The sequence below is a fragment of the Neltuma alba genome, unplaced genomic scaffold, assembly GCF_004799145.2.
Source record: "Neltuma alba isolate B1F8T4 unplaced genomic scaffold, ASM479914v2 tig00007302_pilon, whole genome shotgun sequence".
NCBI classification, from domain to species: Eukaryota; Viridiplantae; Streptophyta; class Magnoliopsida; order Fabales; family Fabaceae; genus Neltuma; species Neltuma alba.
This window is the reverse complement of record NW_021634742.1, coordinates 24,063-42,007: the sequence shown is the minus strand read 5'-3', so window position 1 is coordinate 42,007 and position 17,945 is coordinate 24,063. Positions and strand designations below refer to the sequence as shown.

Sequence of the window (17,945 nt, the reverse complement as noted above, 5' to 3'; positions counted from 1 at the left end):
ATTTAATTTTTCTTTATTGACCAAGGTTTTAGAAGTACACAATGGAGTTTTAGAAGAGAAAAAAAAAACAGTAAAAGGCGCGCGAAGGGGCCGGGCTAATTCTGTGTGTAGTTTCTCATTTCATTGTAATTGAAAAAGTGTACAGTAAGTCATTATATATAGATAGTAAAACATACAAGTAATATGGACTGAAAGGAAAGATCTAGAATGAAAAAACCCAAAGTAAGAGCCCATTAGTCAATTGGGCTTTGTCTTGTTCGGTCTTGGACTTCAATACTCCCTCGCGAGTGGAACTAAGCTGGAAGCATAGTGGGACTCAATCTAAGAGCTGCAAATTTGGATGATGGTAGAGGCTTAGTAAGAATATCAGCCAATTGATCCTTTGAGGATACATAAAGAACATTGAGAAGACTGGCAGCAAGGTTTTTCCTAACAAAGTGATAATAAAAAGCTATATATATGTTTAGCTCTGAAGTGGAATATAGGATTAGCAACTAGATAAGTTGCACCAAGATTACACAATGCAAAAATGTAGCATCACAGAGAACAATATGTAATTCATGAAGGAATTGCTGAAGCCGTATCAAATCACTAGACGCTGTAGCAATGGTTTTATATTCTGCTTCAGTACTTGACCGAGCAATAGTAGGTTGCTTATTTGAACTCCATGATACCAGATTGGGACCAAAATAAATGGCAAAGCCAGCCGTAGATCTTGAATCATCAACATTGCCACCCTAATCAGCATTAAAGAAGACATGTAGCAGATATGAAGATGATTTTTTGAGGTGAAGAGCATAGTGTGAAGCACCCCCCTTAATCCTCGTATATTCTCCCTTTGCTAATCTGCAACACCACCATATCAAACAGAAAAGCGGCACTTCCTTGTTCAAGTCTCATCACCATTTAAGGGGCGCTTGAAACCCTCAACAGCACCTAAAAAACTACTTCCGAGATATAACTCTGCTTATATATATGCCTCAGACTCTGTAAAATTATTTTTAAAAAGATGATCCAAACATTTCTTAAGTCAGCTCTTCCTGAACATAATATTACTTTCGTTCTTAATTATAAGACATCGTATATAGATTATAAATAAAGTATTATATCACAGATCTCTATATCCTCATGTGGAGTCTTACCTTACACATATCATTCTTAATTATAGGAGACGTACGTGATTGGTGATGGTTGCTAAGTTCTAATGGTAGTAATCTTTTAAGTTCTTTTCCCGTACCAACATGGGACTATATAGTGCTTCTTCCTTGTGTTTTTGCAGGCATTTCCAAGGCTTGGCTACTGCAAACAAAGCCCTAATAGAGGCATTTGAGAACGGGGAGCTACTTGACCTAGAAAACAGAATAATGTGAGCATTAGAGCAAATTAAGTATGAATGTCTAAATAGGCTGAGTGAAAATCCTCGACTGAACTAGCCTTATTAAACTAACTAGCGGCCCACACTCAGAATATGAGATAGTCAATTAAATATCATGATGATATAATGCAATATACTCTTTCGATTCCCATATCTAATTGGAGAGTTAATGTTAATCCTATATGTAAGATTTATTTCATATGTTTATTAATTTTTTCTCAAATTAACTGTATTGATATTTCTCTAATAATAATCAAGCAGGAGAGAGAGGAAAGGAATTAAGAAAAATGCTTAGAGTGTTTTAGGAAAAAAAACATATCATATTAGCTAATTTAACTAATATTCTTAATTTACTCAAATTAGTTAATTAAGCCCTACATTAAGGACAGGAGAAGTATAATAATAATGATAATCAAAATATCTAACATTTAAATATTAATAACTGCAAGCCAGCATCTCAAAGAAATATTTAATAATGGAGAAAAATAATGCTTAATTTCTCCCCAGAAAGGCCAAGTTTAATCTGTTCCCATTCTTAAACTTTTCAAATGATCCAAAAATAAAACAACTTTTCAAAACCCTATAATTGATGTTTATGATTGTTTTGGTTATCCTCCACCGTTAATATAATCATTATGTCAATTACTTAATGGACGGTTTCCTTAAGTTGCTCCAAACAAATTAAATTAGTCCAAACCGATCGACATAATTATGACACCAACTTCTGTCACTAGCAGCAACTAATTAATTAGAGTTATGAAACTTGCAACTCAACTAGTTAATCGTGCTGGGTTAATCCCGCACCTACGAAATTACTCTATAGACTAAGGTTAAAATAAAAGTAAATGTGAGTATATACATACAGCAAAATTAGCCCCATGTAGATGTAAAGAATGGTTATGCTAATGTGCCTCATAGGATGCATCTACCTAAACCTTTTTCAGTTAGTTTGAAAAACAATTTTTCAATCAAATCTCAATTTTCGGAATTTTTTCTGACTTTATTATTTACTTAAATATAATGAAATATTATTTTGTTGTTATGCATTTTGTTTCGTTTTTAATTAAAAACATATTAGAATAACAAAAATAATTGAGTACAATATAAGAGCTTAGTGATAACACATATGACGATTCAAGTTAAAAGCTGCAGTCCATCCACGTCAGAACATAATATCGATAATATATAGGGAAAACTAATTTAGAAGTCCTCGTAGTTTTCATTGATTTTGATTTAAGTCCTTGAACTTTTTTTTCTTTTTATTGAGTCCTTAAACTTTCAACTATCAAATCTGTTAGCCCTTGCCGGTAAATAAGGATTAACTCTGTTAAAAATTTCCGTTTAAAGTGCAGCGATACAACTCCGAAACATCTCCCTCACCATTCAGCTTGACCTTGTTTGGTGCATCTTGATGCTTGAGTCATCCCTTGCCCAGGCGACACAATGAGGGTCACCCACAAAAGTTTTCTAACAATAGCCCCACACTCATTAGTTCCTGCAACTGTGACTCGGCCCTTTTACTGCAACTCGACCCTACCATTCCACCATAGTGGAACTTAATTAGAGTATGTACAGTGTTTATTGATTTCCTAGGCGAAGCATGAAAAATGTTGAGAAGCCTACATGAGCTTTTAATATATATAATTGCTATTGGGAAATCAAAAGCAAGCTCAAGTCCACCATTGAGTACTCTAGCCATATGCACGTTAATGGTTCGATGAAAATGACAAATTTCACAATCACATAATATAATATTATATATACATTCATATATATAGTGAAGATTTCTGGAAATATTAATTGATTCTTGAAGGTGTGGGAGATTGCAATAGTAGTCAGATCATTAGCAGTAGCCTTGTTTTGCTAGTGGGCGGTTCAATTTACTTTGTTTTTTTTAGTATTAAAATAGAGGAGGCTCTCATACTTTTGTCACTTTTTTTTATCTCACTCCTCACACGCAGAGATGTTGGGGTTGGGTCCTTCTGTCTCTAATTAAGTTCCAACATGAGCGGAAGGATTGAGGCATAGTGGCGTGAACGGAAGGGGGAGGGGATATTTTAGAGGTCTATCACTGCTTCTTAACAAAAACTTGTAACAGTGTTACTACTTATTTAACAGCAGGGACTAATGGTTTTAATAGTGAAAAGTTTAAGGATCTAATAAAAAGAAAAAAAAAGCTCAAGGATATAATTCAAAATCAATGAAAACTATAAGGACCTCCAAATTAGTTTTCCCTAATATATGTGTGTGTGTATACATATATATCTCTCTCACACACACGACATCAAGAGCAATGGACGAAGTAAGAATTAAGAACTACTGTTAAAATGCACTCATTATCACTAGTACTTTGTACAATTATCCAAATCATAAAAGAAAGAGCTTACAACAGGAAAGTTAGGACTTGGAACTAATCAAGGGAATTAAGGAATGCTAGAAAAATACAGCAACTTGACACACACCCTATGGCTTTCTCTAAGCATAGAAAAAGAACAAAAATTAACGTGCAATGGCTAATTAAATTTTCAACCCCCAATTAATCCCCATTAATTATTATTATTTTCGCCTTCATCTGTTTTATCATCCCCAAATATATTGAATTTACTGATAATTGGTAGTATCTCACGAAAATGTCAGAGCTAGCTAGCTGAGCAGCCCCCACATGGTGGACATTCAAGTGTGGGGAACACATCACGTGAATGTTCTGAAATTATCAACTCACAAGCTGTTCCTTGTCCAAACATGCCATGGGCTGAGATTGCGGTGGCATTAGTGGTGGTTGTGGCTGTTTTGGCAGTGGTGCCGCCGCCGCCGGAGGTGGTGATGGAGGAGAGTGAAGCAGGTGGCCATTTGTATTGTTGTTCCTGCTGATGATGATAGATTTGTCTTAGTCTTTCTATTTCCTTCTTTAATGCTTCGTGGTGAGCTGAGACCGACCACATTAAAACCAATTTAATCAGGGTGTGCTTATAGGTTTGGAAAAAAAAAAGCAACGAAATTATCGCCTAATGATGATGATAATGGAATTTATAGAAAAACTAATAATTAAAATCATTAGAACTAAAATTACCGTCTTTGAAAATCTTGTCTTGAGCCAAAGCAGCAATACGTTGCTTCAAGGTACTGTTGTCTACGTTCAGAATCAGACGTTGGTGGTCCAAGAATGCTACCCTCGGCGACAATGCTGACACTTCCGTCTTCATTTTTTCACCCATCATTATTATTAATTCCATTATTATTCATTCAAACTCATTAATTAATTACAAAATACCTATCTATATGCTCTATCTATACATACATATGATAAAATAGCATATAATAAAGTAGACATGGTTCTTGACTTGAATGATCCTTTTTAAGATACCAATTAATAATTAATTACTCTCAAGCATAAAGTTATCTTGCCCATCCACGTGAAAGCCATAATGTTTTGGTTCCTTAGTTACCTAGAATAACAGTGATTTCACTATAAGTTATAGCCAAAAAAAAAATTGGAGAAGTGACTTGAGTTTATCAAATATTAATAATAGTTAACAATATTTGTGAAGAAAAATTTGGGTAGATTTAGTCTAAATTAACATAAAATGTAAGAGGGATTTATAATTTTAACGTGCTTAGTATACCTATTTTATTTTGAATTCACCTAAAATCATTTTAACTTTGTCGATTAAGAAAAATATGGTGTGATCTTATCAATTAGATGCCAAATGAATTGCCTAAATTTAGCTTTCATGCATACCTGCAAAGTTGATACGCTTCTTTCTAAATCAGAAATGTACTGCAGCTTTCTCACCCTGGATCTCTGAGCCGACTGCCGATTTGCCAAAATTCTGATTTTTCACAACACAAAGAAGAAAAAGATCATAAATATAGATAATTAAATTAACTATGAAATCTATATGTTTATCTCTTATAATTATTTGGTAACTATTATTATTATTATTATTATTCAGTTAATACGTGCATGGGTCATCTGATATGGCATCGACATATAGATGTGGCTTACCTTTTAACTCTTTTTGGATCAACGAGTGGTTCGCCGCCACCGCCGACCACCGGCAGAGTGTCACTCTCATTCTTGCATTCGCTCTCCTCCTCCCCCGGTTTCATTCTTGAGCTGTTTCTGCAATTGAAGGTCTGTCTCGGCACAACGACGTCGTCAATTACCATAGGCTTCTCCTCGTTATTGCTATGCTGATCATCCGAAGGCGTTGACGGGTCCGATGCAGTGGCAGATGACGGCGGCAACGAAACCGAGCCAATGTCATTGGAGGACATGGACATGAGCTGGTCATCGTCAAGCCTATCAAACCCATGATGTGCTCCGGTCACTGGGTTCCGACATTCCTCAAGGAAAGCCGCATCGAGGGAAGCAATGGAATCGCTAGCAGACCGCCCGTGAGCCCCCCGCCGTGCCGACGAGAAGTCAAGAAACTCATCCACCAACGTCGGTAACGACGGCTGCGGCGGCGGCGAGTTCTGTTGCTGAAATTGTTGAGCTGCACTGGGATTGAAACTAGGCGGCATTGCGGCGGCTGACTTCTGGTGAGGATTAAACGATGGCCAATTCTGGGTCATGGTTGGTATCTTAAGAGACAACTGTGCCATCTCCTAGGTGGGATCGGACAACAAGGTCAACTTGAACGAGCTTGTCCGCGAGAGAGAGAGAGAGAGAGAGAGAGAAGATTAAAAAGAAGCAACCTAGAAGTTAGAACCGAACAGAAATCTTAGATGAAAAGGGAATTCTGCGGATCCTAAAACAGCAGTGTAGTATGAGGGAGGTCAGGTCATATAATATCAGGAAGAGGTCACCTTACAACCACCTCGAAGACATCATCATATGTAAATGGATTATTGTTAGTGATACTCCTCCGATCCTAATTATAAGACCCAATTGACTTATTTGAGGAGATTAAGGAAGTAAGTTAAGTTGGTTATTTATAATAAATAAGTGTTATTATTCCTAAAATATCCTTGCTAATTAAGTATATTGGCTAAAACTATCATTATTAGAAGGGTTACCTTGGAAAAAAATGCATAAATATAAGAGACAAAATGGATTAGGGTCTTATAATTAGGACCAAATAAAAAGTCAAATGGGGTCTTATAATAAAAACCGGAGGAGTATATTTTTGCACTTACCTTAATTTTGTTATGTTCACATTCAAAATTCTTAACTAGTCCTTGTTGTTTTGGTGTGCAAGGGCCAAAGTGAAACTACCTATGAAGTTAATGGGATCAACACATCCAACATTGACTCTCACACATGAGAGCGAATCTAATGTCATTAGGGACAATCCTCAATATTCTATTTATATTTAAGTTGATTTTAACCCAATGCCCAATTTAATTTATTACACTAACCTGATATATTAGGTATAAGAACTAGTCTATTAGTTTATTAAGCTGATTTAGCATCTTTTCGCACACCATATATGGTTTATTATTGCTACTTCAATTAACCATGACTAAAGATCTAGATCTTATATATTACTGACAGTCTAAAAATTCAAAGAATATATATAATATGATGTTTTTTAGATATAAATAAAGATGAAAGCCTAGTAGCTAAATACCAAGAGACATCCAGCCATCAGACATCCTAATACATTAAAACTAATAAAAGTTTCAACATGCAGCTTAATATTTATAGTTTTTGCGTTTTAAACCATCAATGCGTCTAACTTTAATATTTACTACACCAGCTTAATTTTTCTCTTCTTTAGACTTTAATTATGTAAGTGTTTTAGAACTTAAATTGTGCAAACCTCATAATTCAAAGATAGACACTACAAATTAATTAAAGAATTGGTGGGAGCTTCTCACCTTAAAAATTGTTTAATTTCCACAAAGAAATTATGCATGATATTATTAATGTCCCTCATGAATGATGTAATTTATTACGAATTAAAAACATGGATGACTTGTTAATTTGATAAGTTTTGGGAACAGAAGTGTAATATTGTGAAGGAGAAGTAGTGGAATCAGCAACCACGTGCCGATGTGACCCCTCCCTTTGGCATCCATTATCTCACAAAATGCTATTCCTCATTCAATATTCATATTCAAATCTAATCCCCTACTTTCATGAACTGCCTCCCCTTTATGTCTTCTCTTCTCCTCCCTTTATTTTAATCAATGTGTTTTTTTTCCCATTGCTTTGAGTTGGTAAAAATTGATCTCTTTCTATTTGTTGATATGCATGAGAATAGTTTATAATGAACAACGAGACAAGTCACAACTCACAGGTGAATAAAACAATTACCATGTAATTAAATAAGCATTTCAAAAAACACCAAATGAATAAATTACATTGTCCAAGACAGATCATACAACTATTCACAAAGCACTAATTTTGAACAAAAATTATACTTCTTTATGTTTTTTATTTGAACTACTTTTAATTACCCCACTAATAAAAAATATTAGTTACATTATCAAAATTGTCTAAAAATCATTTCAATTTTTATTTTTTTGCCAATTAATTATATGTCTCCCCATTAATTAATTATAATAGTTTTCACGCTCATTCTTCCTAATTCATCCTCTCTATAAATAACGGTATATTTCGGTAAAAATACATTTTTTTTGCATTTGATTATCTTTAACTAATTTTAATTGACTTCTTAGTTTGCATGATTTAGTTATAAATAACTTACAGAAAAGGTTGGAGGGAGTAAATATTTTTAACATTATTACACAAGCTCTTACAAGGTGAGTTACATATTATATTAATTAGAAAACTTTTCTGAATTTCATGAAGGAAGAACAGGAGCACGCATAATGGTTGATTCATAGGGTAGTGTGCCGTGATCTTGTGAGCCATGACGTCATACATTTTTTTTAATGAAATATACAATTCGTTTCTTAGTTAATTAAATTAAAATATTGAGAGAAAAATGGAGCCAAATATTCTAAAATAGGAGCAAAGTGAGGGCCTATGGGCCCACTTGCAGTTTGGAGAGGGTCGGTGGAGCATCGCAACGACCCAACCATCTCACATTCATTGCCGCTGACCCGAAATGAATTAGTCCCCACTGCTGCCTCCCGCCTCTTCTTCTGTGTAAGGGTTTCAATGTTCAGATATGGCTAACCAGAGCAGTGATCATTTAATGTGGTTCCTTTACAAATTTGGCACTGTCGCTCGTATCATTCAAATAGATGAAAATTTTCCAACTTTAATTAATGCATGTGAGTTCGTAACAGGACAACTTTCATCTGTTAAGGGTAAAATTGTCCCAATTTGAACGCGGTCACTGTTTAAGGAGTATTTGGATTAGCTTTCTAAAAATAATTTATGACATTTAAGATAATATGTGAGAAAAATATTGTTTCGACTTATATAAAAGTATTTTTTTAAGTGCTTTATAGGAAATTCAAACACTCTTAAATTGGCATAGATATTTTTTTTTATTACTCATTCTTCTGTTAGAAGTAATTTTGTTTGAGGTATTATCAGATACGGAATATGAATATTTCTCCTTACAAAGATTTGCATCTTAGGTCATCATGTCATGGAGGACTGGTCTTTTTCACTAAATTCAAACCCATTTAAATTGTATAGGATAAAAAACAAGACTTTATCCTCAAAACAAATAATGAGAGTTAAAGATTAATAACTCTTATTTTGGAAAGAGTGTGATCCGGAAAAAAAATGTCTCCTTTACGGAAAAATTGGTTTCTATTATGATGATGAAGACACTCCTAATCCAAAAAAAAATTGTTATAACCAATCATTTAATATCAGAATTATATTGATAAAACAAAACGATGGTACTACTATTATTGATTGCATTTATTTTGTTCCTTAAATAATTATTCATTTTTTATACATGCATATTCGTCTGATTATAATATACTCTTCTGGTTCTATTTATAAGGCACTTTCAATGTGTTTCACACAGACCAAAAAAAATCTTAAATTGTATTAACTCTTTGTTAAAATATAGCAATTTTTTAACTTTACCTTTATTTAATATATACTCCTTTCAAAAAAATAACTATCTACACTATAATAAATGAAGAACAATATGATACATTTATCATTTATGGTAAAAATTTAATGAAGTGACTTATAAATAGGATCAAAAAAATTTCTCTCTCTGCCCTATAAATAGAATCAAATGAGTAATTATTTTGTAATTATTCAAGATAAAAAAAACAGCTCACATGAATATAAAAAATACATGAGTTCATAACTACTACCTTCGGTGTTAACTATAAGACCTCGTTATAATCTAGAAATGAGTTCTTTTAATTAAGACAGAAGGTAGCATTTCTTTAGATGATATTCAAAGTGATAAGGTCATGCCTGAAACAAGAAAACTCTTGGGAAGATTAAACCAATGGTATAGAGAGATGGTGGGGTGGTGGAGGGTTTGTAGATAGGAATGAGCTGTGAAGAGAAAGAAAAGCAAGAAGTCCCTTTAATTAATTGATCATTCTAGATTTTGTATAATATTTATAGTTAAACACCTCCTCATATAAATCAATTTTTTTAAAAGCTTTAAGGAAAATATGCTAATAAAACTAAAATTTTAAAATTTTAGAGGATCGTTGCACTATCCTTTTACTTTTATCATTAAATAAAATCTCAAATCAAAATTTGTGCATAAAAACACATGAAGAAGCACTATTTTCGTTTGAGATCTAATTCAAGATATGAATTAAAATGAAGGCTTCATTATGGTTCTAAACTCAACGGGACGCCTTGTGGGGCCCTCCCAACAACGTGCATGGGTGCGGGTGTCTTCTCTGGTAGAGGGGATTCCGATCCTTATGAAGGCCGAGGAAGGAAAAGAGGACTTGATTGTGGGAATTTAGGGGGTGTTTGGGAAACCCAAAACCATGGTTTCAGAAGCACTTTTCGGCAAAACGAGATAATCTCCTCCACATATTTACTTCGTAATCCGTAAAAGCACTTCTGAAACCATGGTTTGGTTTCTATCCAAACACCCCCTTAGATGACAAAACGACAATGGATCTCATGGGGCCCGCTCTATCTTGAACTGTGCAGGTTGTTATTGGCGAATCACAAGCCTCGAATTTTTATTTTTTTGGGTGGGCCATGAGTCCAGTAAGCTTTCAAAGGTGTTTAGATTAACTTTTTAGAGATAATTTTATAATAAAATATAAAGTAAGTATGTCAACGGAATTTTATCTCAACTTATATGAAAATACTGAATTTTCTCTGAAAAAACTTAATTATTAAAATATTTAATTGTTGTTAATGGAACTATAAATACAAATCCTTAGTTGTTATTTTCTAAAACTTTAATTTCACATTATTATTTGGTTCTAATTAAAACCTCCAAAAAAAAAATGTTAGAAACTCATAATCAATCCAATTAGTAGTGATCAAGCTTTGTAATTCTCTATTCAAGCAAGTTTCTCAATCAAACATAGCTGTAGCAACATCAGTCTCTCCGCAGTTTACTATAATATCTACACACGATAATAGTAAAGGCCTAGGATAGAACATACTCACTAAAAATAAGAATTAAACCAAGCTAATCATAAACAAACATATCTAACACACAGGTTCATTGATAACTAGCTTGGTTTGCTTATATTTAACAGAGCATTCATATGTTTAATGATTGGGGTTTATGACCAACCACACACATAATCAAGGACATAAACCAGTGCGAGAGAAAAGGGATAAAGTAGGATGGCCACTATAGAAGTCCACAGAGGAAAAGTGGTACGGAAACTGGCAAATACTCCCATCACAATGCAAACTACCAGAATGACCAACACTTCTGCAGAGAAGTCCCATGTCAATCCCCTTACATATACAAGGGCCAAGAACACTGCCAGGCAAAGCACGTTGTTCATTGTCGCTGCCCCATATAGCTGCAAACACACAAATAATGCACTTCATATTATTATAAGCCTTCATTAATTGTCACAGCAAGCATATAAGAAAAATGCCTGAATATATATAAATACTTTTCATCAATCGAGTTTGAAAGAATTTTCATTAAGAATTTCGTGTGTTAGGTTTTGGAAACAGAATGAAGAAATTTTAAGAGATAAGCAGGACCGAAACCAACAAAAGTTATGAAAAAAAATTTAAACTTGATACTGAGTGAAGGCATGAAATATCTATTCTGACTAAGAATCCCTAAACGGGTATTTAGGTAACCCAATAAGCACTTTTCAGAAGTATTTTTCTATAAATCGAAACAAATTCTTCCACATATTTACTTCATATACCGTAAAAACACTTCTAAAACCATTGTTTTGATCTTATCCAAACATCCCCTAAGTGTTGCTGTTACAAGAACTGTGAGACTGTGAATTGTGGGGTTTATACTATGAGCCTGGCATATCCATGTGTCGCGCAATGCAGTGCTAATGATGAAAGAAAAGCAAGCTAAACACCCAGAAATTGGAAAGATGCATTGATCGAAGGATAAATTAGATGTTTCTTAGACATCCCCGCAAAACAGAACTAAACTCAAATGGCAGAAGTTGAATGAAAAGGCTGGAGACCCTACGCTTGAAAGAAAAGAAGTGTCAAAACAGTAATAAACCAACCTCTGAAAAAGTTAAGGAGGCGGTCTGCCTCTTGTCACGGCTAGCAAAAATAACTGCTGACACTGCTTCACTGGAATTCGTAGCCAAAGGCAGTACAATGAAGGAAATGAAGAATGCAGGAATACTTGTGACGTCGGAAAATTCGTCAACAGCATCAACCAGAGGATCAGCAACTACAGCAGCAATAACTGTTCCCAGAAGGAGCAGCAGCACTGCTTTTATAGTATTCCATTTGGCATTCTTAACATCCTCAGCAGCTTCTTCAGCCGGACCCCCAACATCCAGTAGATCGTGTTCCCTCTTCGTTTCCTGCAAATGAAAATTCAGTCAGTTCTACATCCGTTTCCTGAAAGAATTTCTTTGGTCGAGTCTGTCATGGTAAAACTCACCTGGTGAAAATCAGTTAAAAACTTCATTGTATGTGGACCAGCATCACCAGTAGCACGTCGAGAGCGCTTAGCCTTAGAAAGCCATCTATTAATTCCGTTAAAAAACTCATCTTCATCAATAAGTGAGTTACGAGAAGTATCAAAATCCTCTATTATTTTTGTCACAGCATCACCATGGTCCAGGTCAACCTCTTCAAACTCAATTCCAATAACCAACGCTCTCAATTCACTGTGAGAAAGTTGTCCATCACCATTCTCGTCAATTTTTGAAAAAAGCCTATATGGATAATCATTAAAAGGAGATCAACGACGACCCAAAAAGCATAAAAATATGAAAATAAGACAACAATATGCTTCGAAAGTAATATCTCTGAGAAAACATCTTACTTCCTGATTATTTCTCTATCAGGTTCACCATCTTCTCTCAGCAACCTTCCCAATGCCTGCTGCCTTAAGTGTCTCAGAATTCCAAATATTACGTGCTTGTGTTTCACATAAGCAAGTCTTCTCCTCTGTATCCAGGGCTGAAAAACCTGCAAAATTTGACCCCCCCTAATTACTTTAGGTTGCAGGAACAATTTTCAATTGTTCATTGGTACAGACAATCTCTCACTTCGTATACAGTAATACTAATAGATATTGGAAGTGCTAATCCTAGAATCTAAGAAAAATACAACAGAACAATATGAGGATTTGGACACTGTTGGCACGGTATATGGGTTTACATCCCTTCCTTATTTAGGCCAAGTATACCAATTGGCTAATCACAAATGAAACAAACTAAATTCCACTAGGCATACATGCAACACATGCTTCCTTTTATCAAGGCTTTGTAAAGCATTGTCTCTATTTCTTTCATGGCATTGTGCTACTTAAAAACCACAGAGTAAGCATTGTCTCTATTTCTTTCATGGTATTATGATATATGACAATATTGACATTTACCTGGTAAAAGCAATAAGAAGCCAATAAACAAAGAGAGACAATAAGTGCAATTAAAACAGCCAAGTGCCTTCCAGACGTTGATTTGAGTAATTGGGGTATCTGAACAATCAGAAATGGAATGACAGATATAACCATGATCCTTGCAGCATAGCTTGTCCAAATATCAGTACTAACGCCAGAACCTGCAAGTTGGAAATATATTGGAGTAATTATTAAAACATCCACACTGCTGAGATGTATGACATTAAAATGAAATAATGAAGGTTCAGCAAAATAGATAAACTTAATCTCCTGCATTCATCCTTTTAAAATTTGAACAGTTATGCCCTAATTCAGGAGAAAAAATTGACGTATACTTGTTGGATATCACACCATGAGGTGAGATATTTTTTTAAGGTCTTCGACAAGAAAAGCTTAATATCAAATTTTTCGCAGATCCCTGAGAGGAACGAGGACATAAGAGACTTACCAGTTAAGCTAAATCCTCGTGTGTCTTGTGAATCTTTCGCAATTGAATCTTCTATGTCACACTTGCCAACAATTACACAAGTTCCCCATATTATAGTCAGAAGCAAAACTGTTGACCCTGCAAGCAAACCCATTCCAACAGAGACCTGACTTTGAGCGGTTTCTTTACCACCAGAAAGCCCAGATACTGGAGTAAAAACAAGATAAATAGATCAGAAACTACAACAATAGGGAGATAACAACACCAAGTGTTCGTTAGTTTGAGAGTGAACAAATATATAGCAATCTTCTGGCTAGTATGATGAGCACCACGAGATTGTGGTCAACATAAACAATGAATCGTGAAAAATGTCTCACAAAAATTGCTGCTTGTCAGCTAAGACTATTAGTTAAAGTCTTCTATTTGTACCTCTGTAATGCGATCAAGAAATAAATTCTTGAACTGCACACTATTTACTGAACTGAAAAGTCCGCTTCCTCTTCCCCCCCCCCCCCAGGACGCAAATTTCGTTAGTTCTTGGAACACTGAGAATGATCACCATTAGAAACAACTGACAGTTTTTTGAGAGATACACCTGAGGATATTTTTTCGTCATTCCTAAATCCCAATTGGCACAAATAATCATCAAGTGGAGAGCAGCGCACAAAATGTAAAAGGAGGTTGAGCAAATAGAAATTTGAAGAGTTTAAGCAAAGCATATAAAAACTAAAAGGTGGGAATGAAGCTCCAAAAAGAATGTGGATCTCATGCACCAGATTAATGGACCAAATCCTCATGCCCAGAGTTGCCCAGTATGAATAGATCTCGTTTTTTCTTTTTCTTTTTTTAATTTGGTGAAAGATCTAGTACTTTTATTTATACCTGAATTCTGAAACTACAATGAAGAGGACCCAATATGACTGAAAAAGCAAGGATACGAGATGGCAAGTCAGAATAGCATTAAATTGTGCTTATACATATAAATAGTAATTAATAGATAATTAATTTGATAAATATTTTAAGCATTCTATAATATATTTTCATTATAGACAACAAGAAAAATCACTAGACGCGGAGTTTTATTAATTGGTTTTTGTTCTATTAAAAATTATTAAAGATAAAATTAAAAAAAGACCATAAAAACTACAAAATTACAAATCAAGCATTTTGTCAAAAAATTAAAAATTGTTGTTATTTCATTTATGTGCTATTCAATTATTGTCAAAATCTATACAAATCTTATAATTGATCTTGATTTGGGATTTTGTAATTTTTATGGTCTTTTTTGTGATTTTTCCAAAATTAAATTGATAGGAAAAATAAAGGATTTTTGTTGGTCAAAAAAGAAAACATGATTATGTTAAGGAACCGTCTTATCAATACTTTTGTAAACACAAAAAGAAGAAAAATCCAAAATTTAGATGCGATTGACAACTGATTAAGTACACTTCTTCTATTTTAATACTGAAAATTTTATAACATATAATATGATAAATATGCTGGCAAAAAAATGAGTAAATATTGTTAAGTAAATACTTACATCATAAATAGATAATAATAAAATAAAATTATGAGAATCATAAATTACTTAACAAATTTGTTTTTAAGTAATTTATAAATTATTTTTGCGAATGGACAAATTTTAATTAAAGAATAATCAAACTATTCATATATCGCAAATAATTTAATTCGTTATAGTATTATATATAAAATTTATAATAAACTGCAATATTATAAAAATCATAAATAATAGAATTTTTATGTCAAGCATAAATAACACGAGTAATTTTATTAGACTCATGAATCTTATATTAATTATTTTTATAATAAATTCACAAGTTAGCAGAAAAATTTATTGATATTTATACTTCGACACCTTAAACATCATGTCCTGAGTTTGATCTTTGAGACAGCATGTATGGAAAAAAAACATTATTGAGAGGAGTCCCCGCTATGGCGTCTAGCAGTATTTCGAGATATTAGTCTCTTAGTAGAAAGATAGTTTGGCCAACAAAAAAAAACTCCTTTAAATTTTTTAATTTTCCCCCAAGGGCTGAAAGGATCCAAAAAAAAATTATGAAATATCCCATCTAAAAATTTTAAAATATTATCACATGAGTAGTTGGCCAAAAAAACAAAACAAGAAAAATGAAGACGATTGAACGAAAACTCTGATGCCTGCAGTATCCTCAACGCCGCAGGAAAATCTAAAATAATTAAATAAGAGAAATGGAAGCTTTAAACGGAGAGGAGTCATCTAAGAATTTTTCTTAGGCTTAAAGAAATCTTTCTTAATATCTACTTAAAGAGATTCAATTCAACGCCCAACATTCGCGGGAACCATAAAAAGAAATGGACAAAGAAACCGAATTTTATCTCAAGAGAGAAGGGAGAAAATTGTCTACTGCGCGCCGAATTTTCAGAGACGATTCAGAGGAGGAAACGTTAGGGAGAGTAACATGTTTTCCAGCTAACCAAACAGATCAAAGCAAATCCTTATCCGAATTAATGAGCAGACTGAAAACTCCTTAATATCGGTGTGATAAATATAACGCGGGTAAGAAGTAAGAACTCATGTGAGCTATGCATGAACATCTAGAGTTCTCGTTTTCGAACAAAAGGCGAGAGAAAATTGCTATCATGATTTCCCAACTATCCAAACATAAGGAAGTAGAATCTAGAACGTCGGAGATGGCCGGAAAAAAGGAAATCTAGAACATCCAAGAGAAAACAGAAATGCATCACGCAATTACTGATGCCTCCAAGAATTCATCTCGTTTTTCACTAATAATTCTTAGTTTTCGTGTTTAGGATGAAGGCGGCAGAGAAAACGCAAATTATTATCGTATTTTACTTCTAACCAAACAGTTAAAAGAGAAGTAAAATCCAGAGCAGAACATCAATGACAAAAATAAAAAAAGTACGACGACGCAACAATTGTTAAAATTTATAAGAAGACAAATTAAATCAGTTTTAATGATTCTACGATATCTTAATTTTCCATTTGCAGGATTAAAAACAGAAGTGTAATCATATTATACTTACCGAGAATGAGCATGGCATCGGGCAGAGCGCCGAGAACGGGAAGAAACAAGCCACCAACGATCCCGGGGCCCAATATCTCAAGCAACAGCTCGCTGCCATTGGACAAATAGGTAGCAGCCTTGTACATGAGAAAGCCATAGACGGCGATGAGGAACAAGTTTCCGACTACAGAGGTGGTGCAGGGCAGGAATCCATACGTCTGCTCGCAGGCAGACTCCTTCAACGGCGGCAAAAGTCGGAGCAGATTGTCCTCCGGAAAATCCCGGGAATGGTGGATCCCATTGGAAACAAGATTAGAGGAGGACGAAAGGAACCGAGCGTGAACCTGAGCAGAGAGAATTAGGAGTGAGAGGAAGAGGAAGAGCGTGAAGGCGAAACGACGAGACATTGGGGACGGCGGGGGATTGGGGTTCGGGAAATCTTCTAGAGGATGTGGATGTGAAGCATTTGCAAGCTTGCAGAGAAGAAGAGAGTGACGTAGTGGATATTTGAATTGCAATGAAAGGAAGTTTGCAGCGTGTGGGGACGGAGGATGCGAGGGGCAATCTGCGTCTGAATCGCGTCCTTTGCCGAAGGCAGAGTGGGGGGGAAGAGAGAGGGAAGGAGTAGGAAAGGATGGTCATGTGATGTGGCACCTTATCTAGCCTTGTTTATAACCTTTTTTTTTTTTTTAACCTCAATGGTCTTGTTTATAACTTAAATATCGGCGAAATTTTTTTTTAATATCATTTATAATTTGTAAATATTAAAAAAATTAGTTAAGTTAGTTACTTATAACAAACGAATATTATCTTTCTTAAAATATCCCTATTAATTATGTGCATTAGAATAGAAACTTTTTAGCATGTGCAATCATTATGAGAACTATTTTAGAAAAAATGAATAAGCATGAGAGGCAAAATGAATTAAGATATTATACTTATAAACAAATTGAATCTCCATCTGGCTCCTATATCTAGTTAGAGGTGGGAATCATGACCGGCCTTTCAGGGCTGGCAGACTTAAAAAGACCAACCCTTTAGGACCAAAATTTTAAAAATATCTCAATTTGCTAGGCCCGACCCTTAAGGTAACAGGCTCATGGTCGCCCCGCGGGCTTTTGGCCTATTTAAGAAAAAATACTATTTTTTATATTTCTTATTTTTTATCAAAAAATGAAAATAAACTTATAAGATTGTTAGTAAAAGACATAAATATGAAT

The 17,945-nt window shown here is 34.4% G+C and overlaps 2 protein-coding genes across 2 annotated transcripts; both read right to left on the bottom strand.

Annotated features, from left to right (window-relative positions):
• Positions 1 to 494: 494 nt before the first annotated feature.
• Positions 495 to 5,983, bottom strand: LOC114752261 (basic leucine zipper 34-like). The gene is made up of 7 exons (XM_028940987.1): positions 5,382 to 5,983; positions 5,115 to 5,205; positions 4,446 to 4,572; positions 4,098 to 4,301; positions 2,848 to 2,908; positions 1,238 to 1,349; positions 495 to 737 (listed from the first exon to the last, which is right to left on the bottom strand). The coding sequence occupies exons 1-7, from the start codon at positions 5,981 to 5,983 to the stop codon at positions 495 to 497; spliced, it is 1,440 nt and encodes a 479-aa protein (XP_028796820.1).
• A 4,852-nt stretch (positions 5,984 to 10,835) lies between these two features.
• LOC114752263 (sodium/calcium exchanger NCL-like) lies at positions 10,836 to 17,325 on the bottom strand. Its single transcript, XM_028940988.1, has 7 exons — positions 16,745 to 17,325; positions 13,721 to 13,906; positions 13,252 to 13,433; positions 12,694 to 12,839; positions 12,307 to 12,583; positions 11,918 to 12,226; positions 10,836 to 11,230 (listed from the first exon to the last, which is right to left on the bottom strand). Exons 1-7 carry the CDS (start codon positions 17,130 to 17,132, stop codon positions 10,982 to 10,984), a joined length of 1,737 nt encoding a protein of 578 aa, XP_028796821.1. The 5' UTR covers positions 17,133 to 17,325; the 3' UTR covers positions 10,836 to 10,981.
• Between the last annotated feature and the right edge of the window lie 620 nt (positions 17,326 to 17,945).

What these genes read in the sequence shown, in the direction of transcription:
- LOC114752261 (XM_028940987.1), bottom strand. Translation starts at nt 5,983, where the DNA reads ATGGCACAGTTGTCTCTTAAGATACCAACCATGACCCAGAATTGGCCA. An exon ending in GAAGCGTATCAACTTTGCAG is followed by an intron (nt 4,573 to 5,114) that starts GTATGCATGAAA and finishes GAAAAAATGAAG; the next exon opens with ACGGAAGTGTCAGCATTGTC. An exon ending in CTAATGAGTGTGGGGCTATT is followed by an intron (nt 1,350 to 2,847) that starts GTTAGAAAACTT and finishes TCTGTTTTCTAG; the next exon opens with GTCAAGTAGCTCCCCGTTCT.
- LOC114752263 (XM_028940988.1), bottom strand. Translation starts at nt 17,132, where the DNA reads ATGTCTCGTCGTTTCGCCTTCACGCTCTTCCTCTTCCTCTCACTCCTA. An exon ending in CGATGCCATGCTCATTCTCG is followed by an intron (nt 13,907 to 16,744) that starts GTAAGTATAATA and finishes TTTTTACTCCAG; the next exon opens with TATCTGGGCTTTCTGGTGGT. An exon ending in ACGAGGATTTAGCTTAACTG is followed by an intron (nt 13,434 to 13,720) that starts GTAAGTCTCTTA and finishes TCCAACTTGCAG; the next exon opens with GTTCTGGCGTTAGTACTGAT.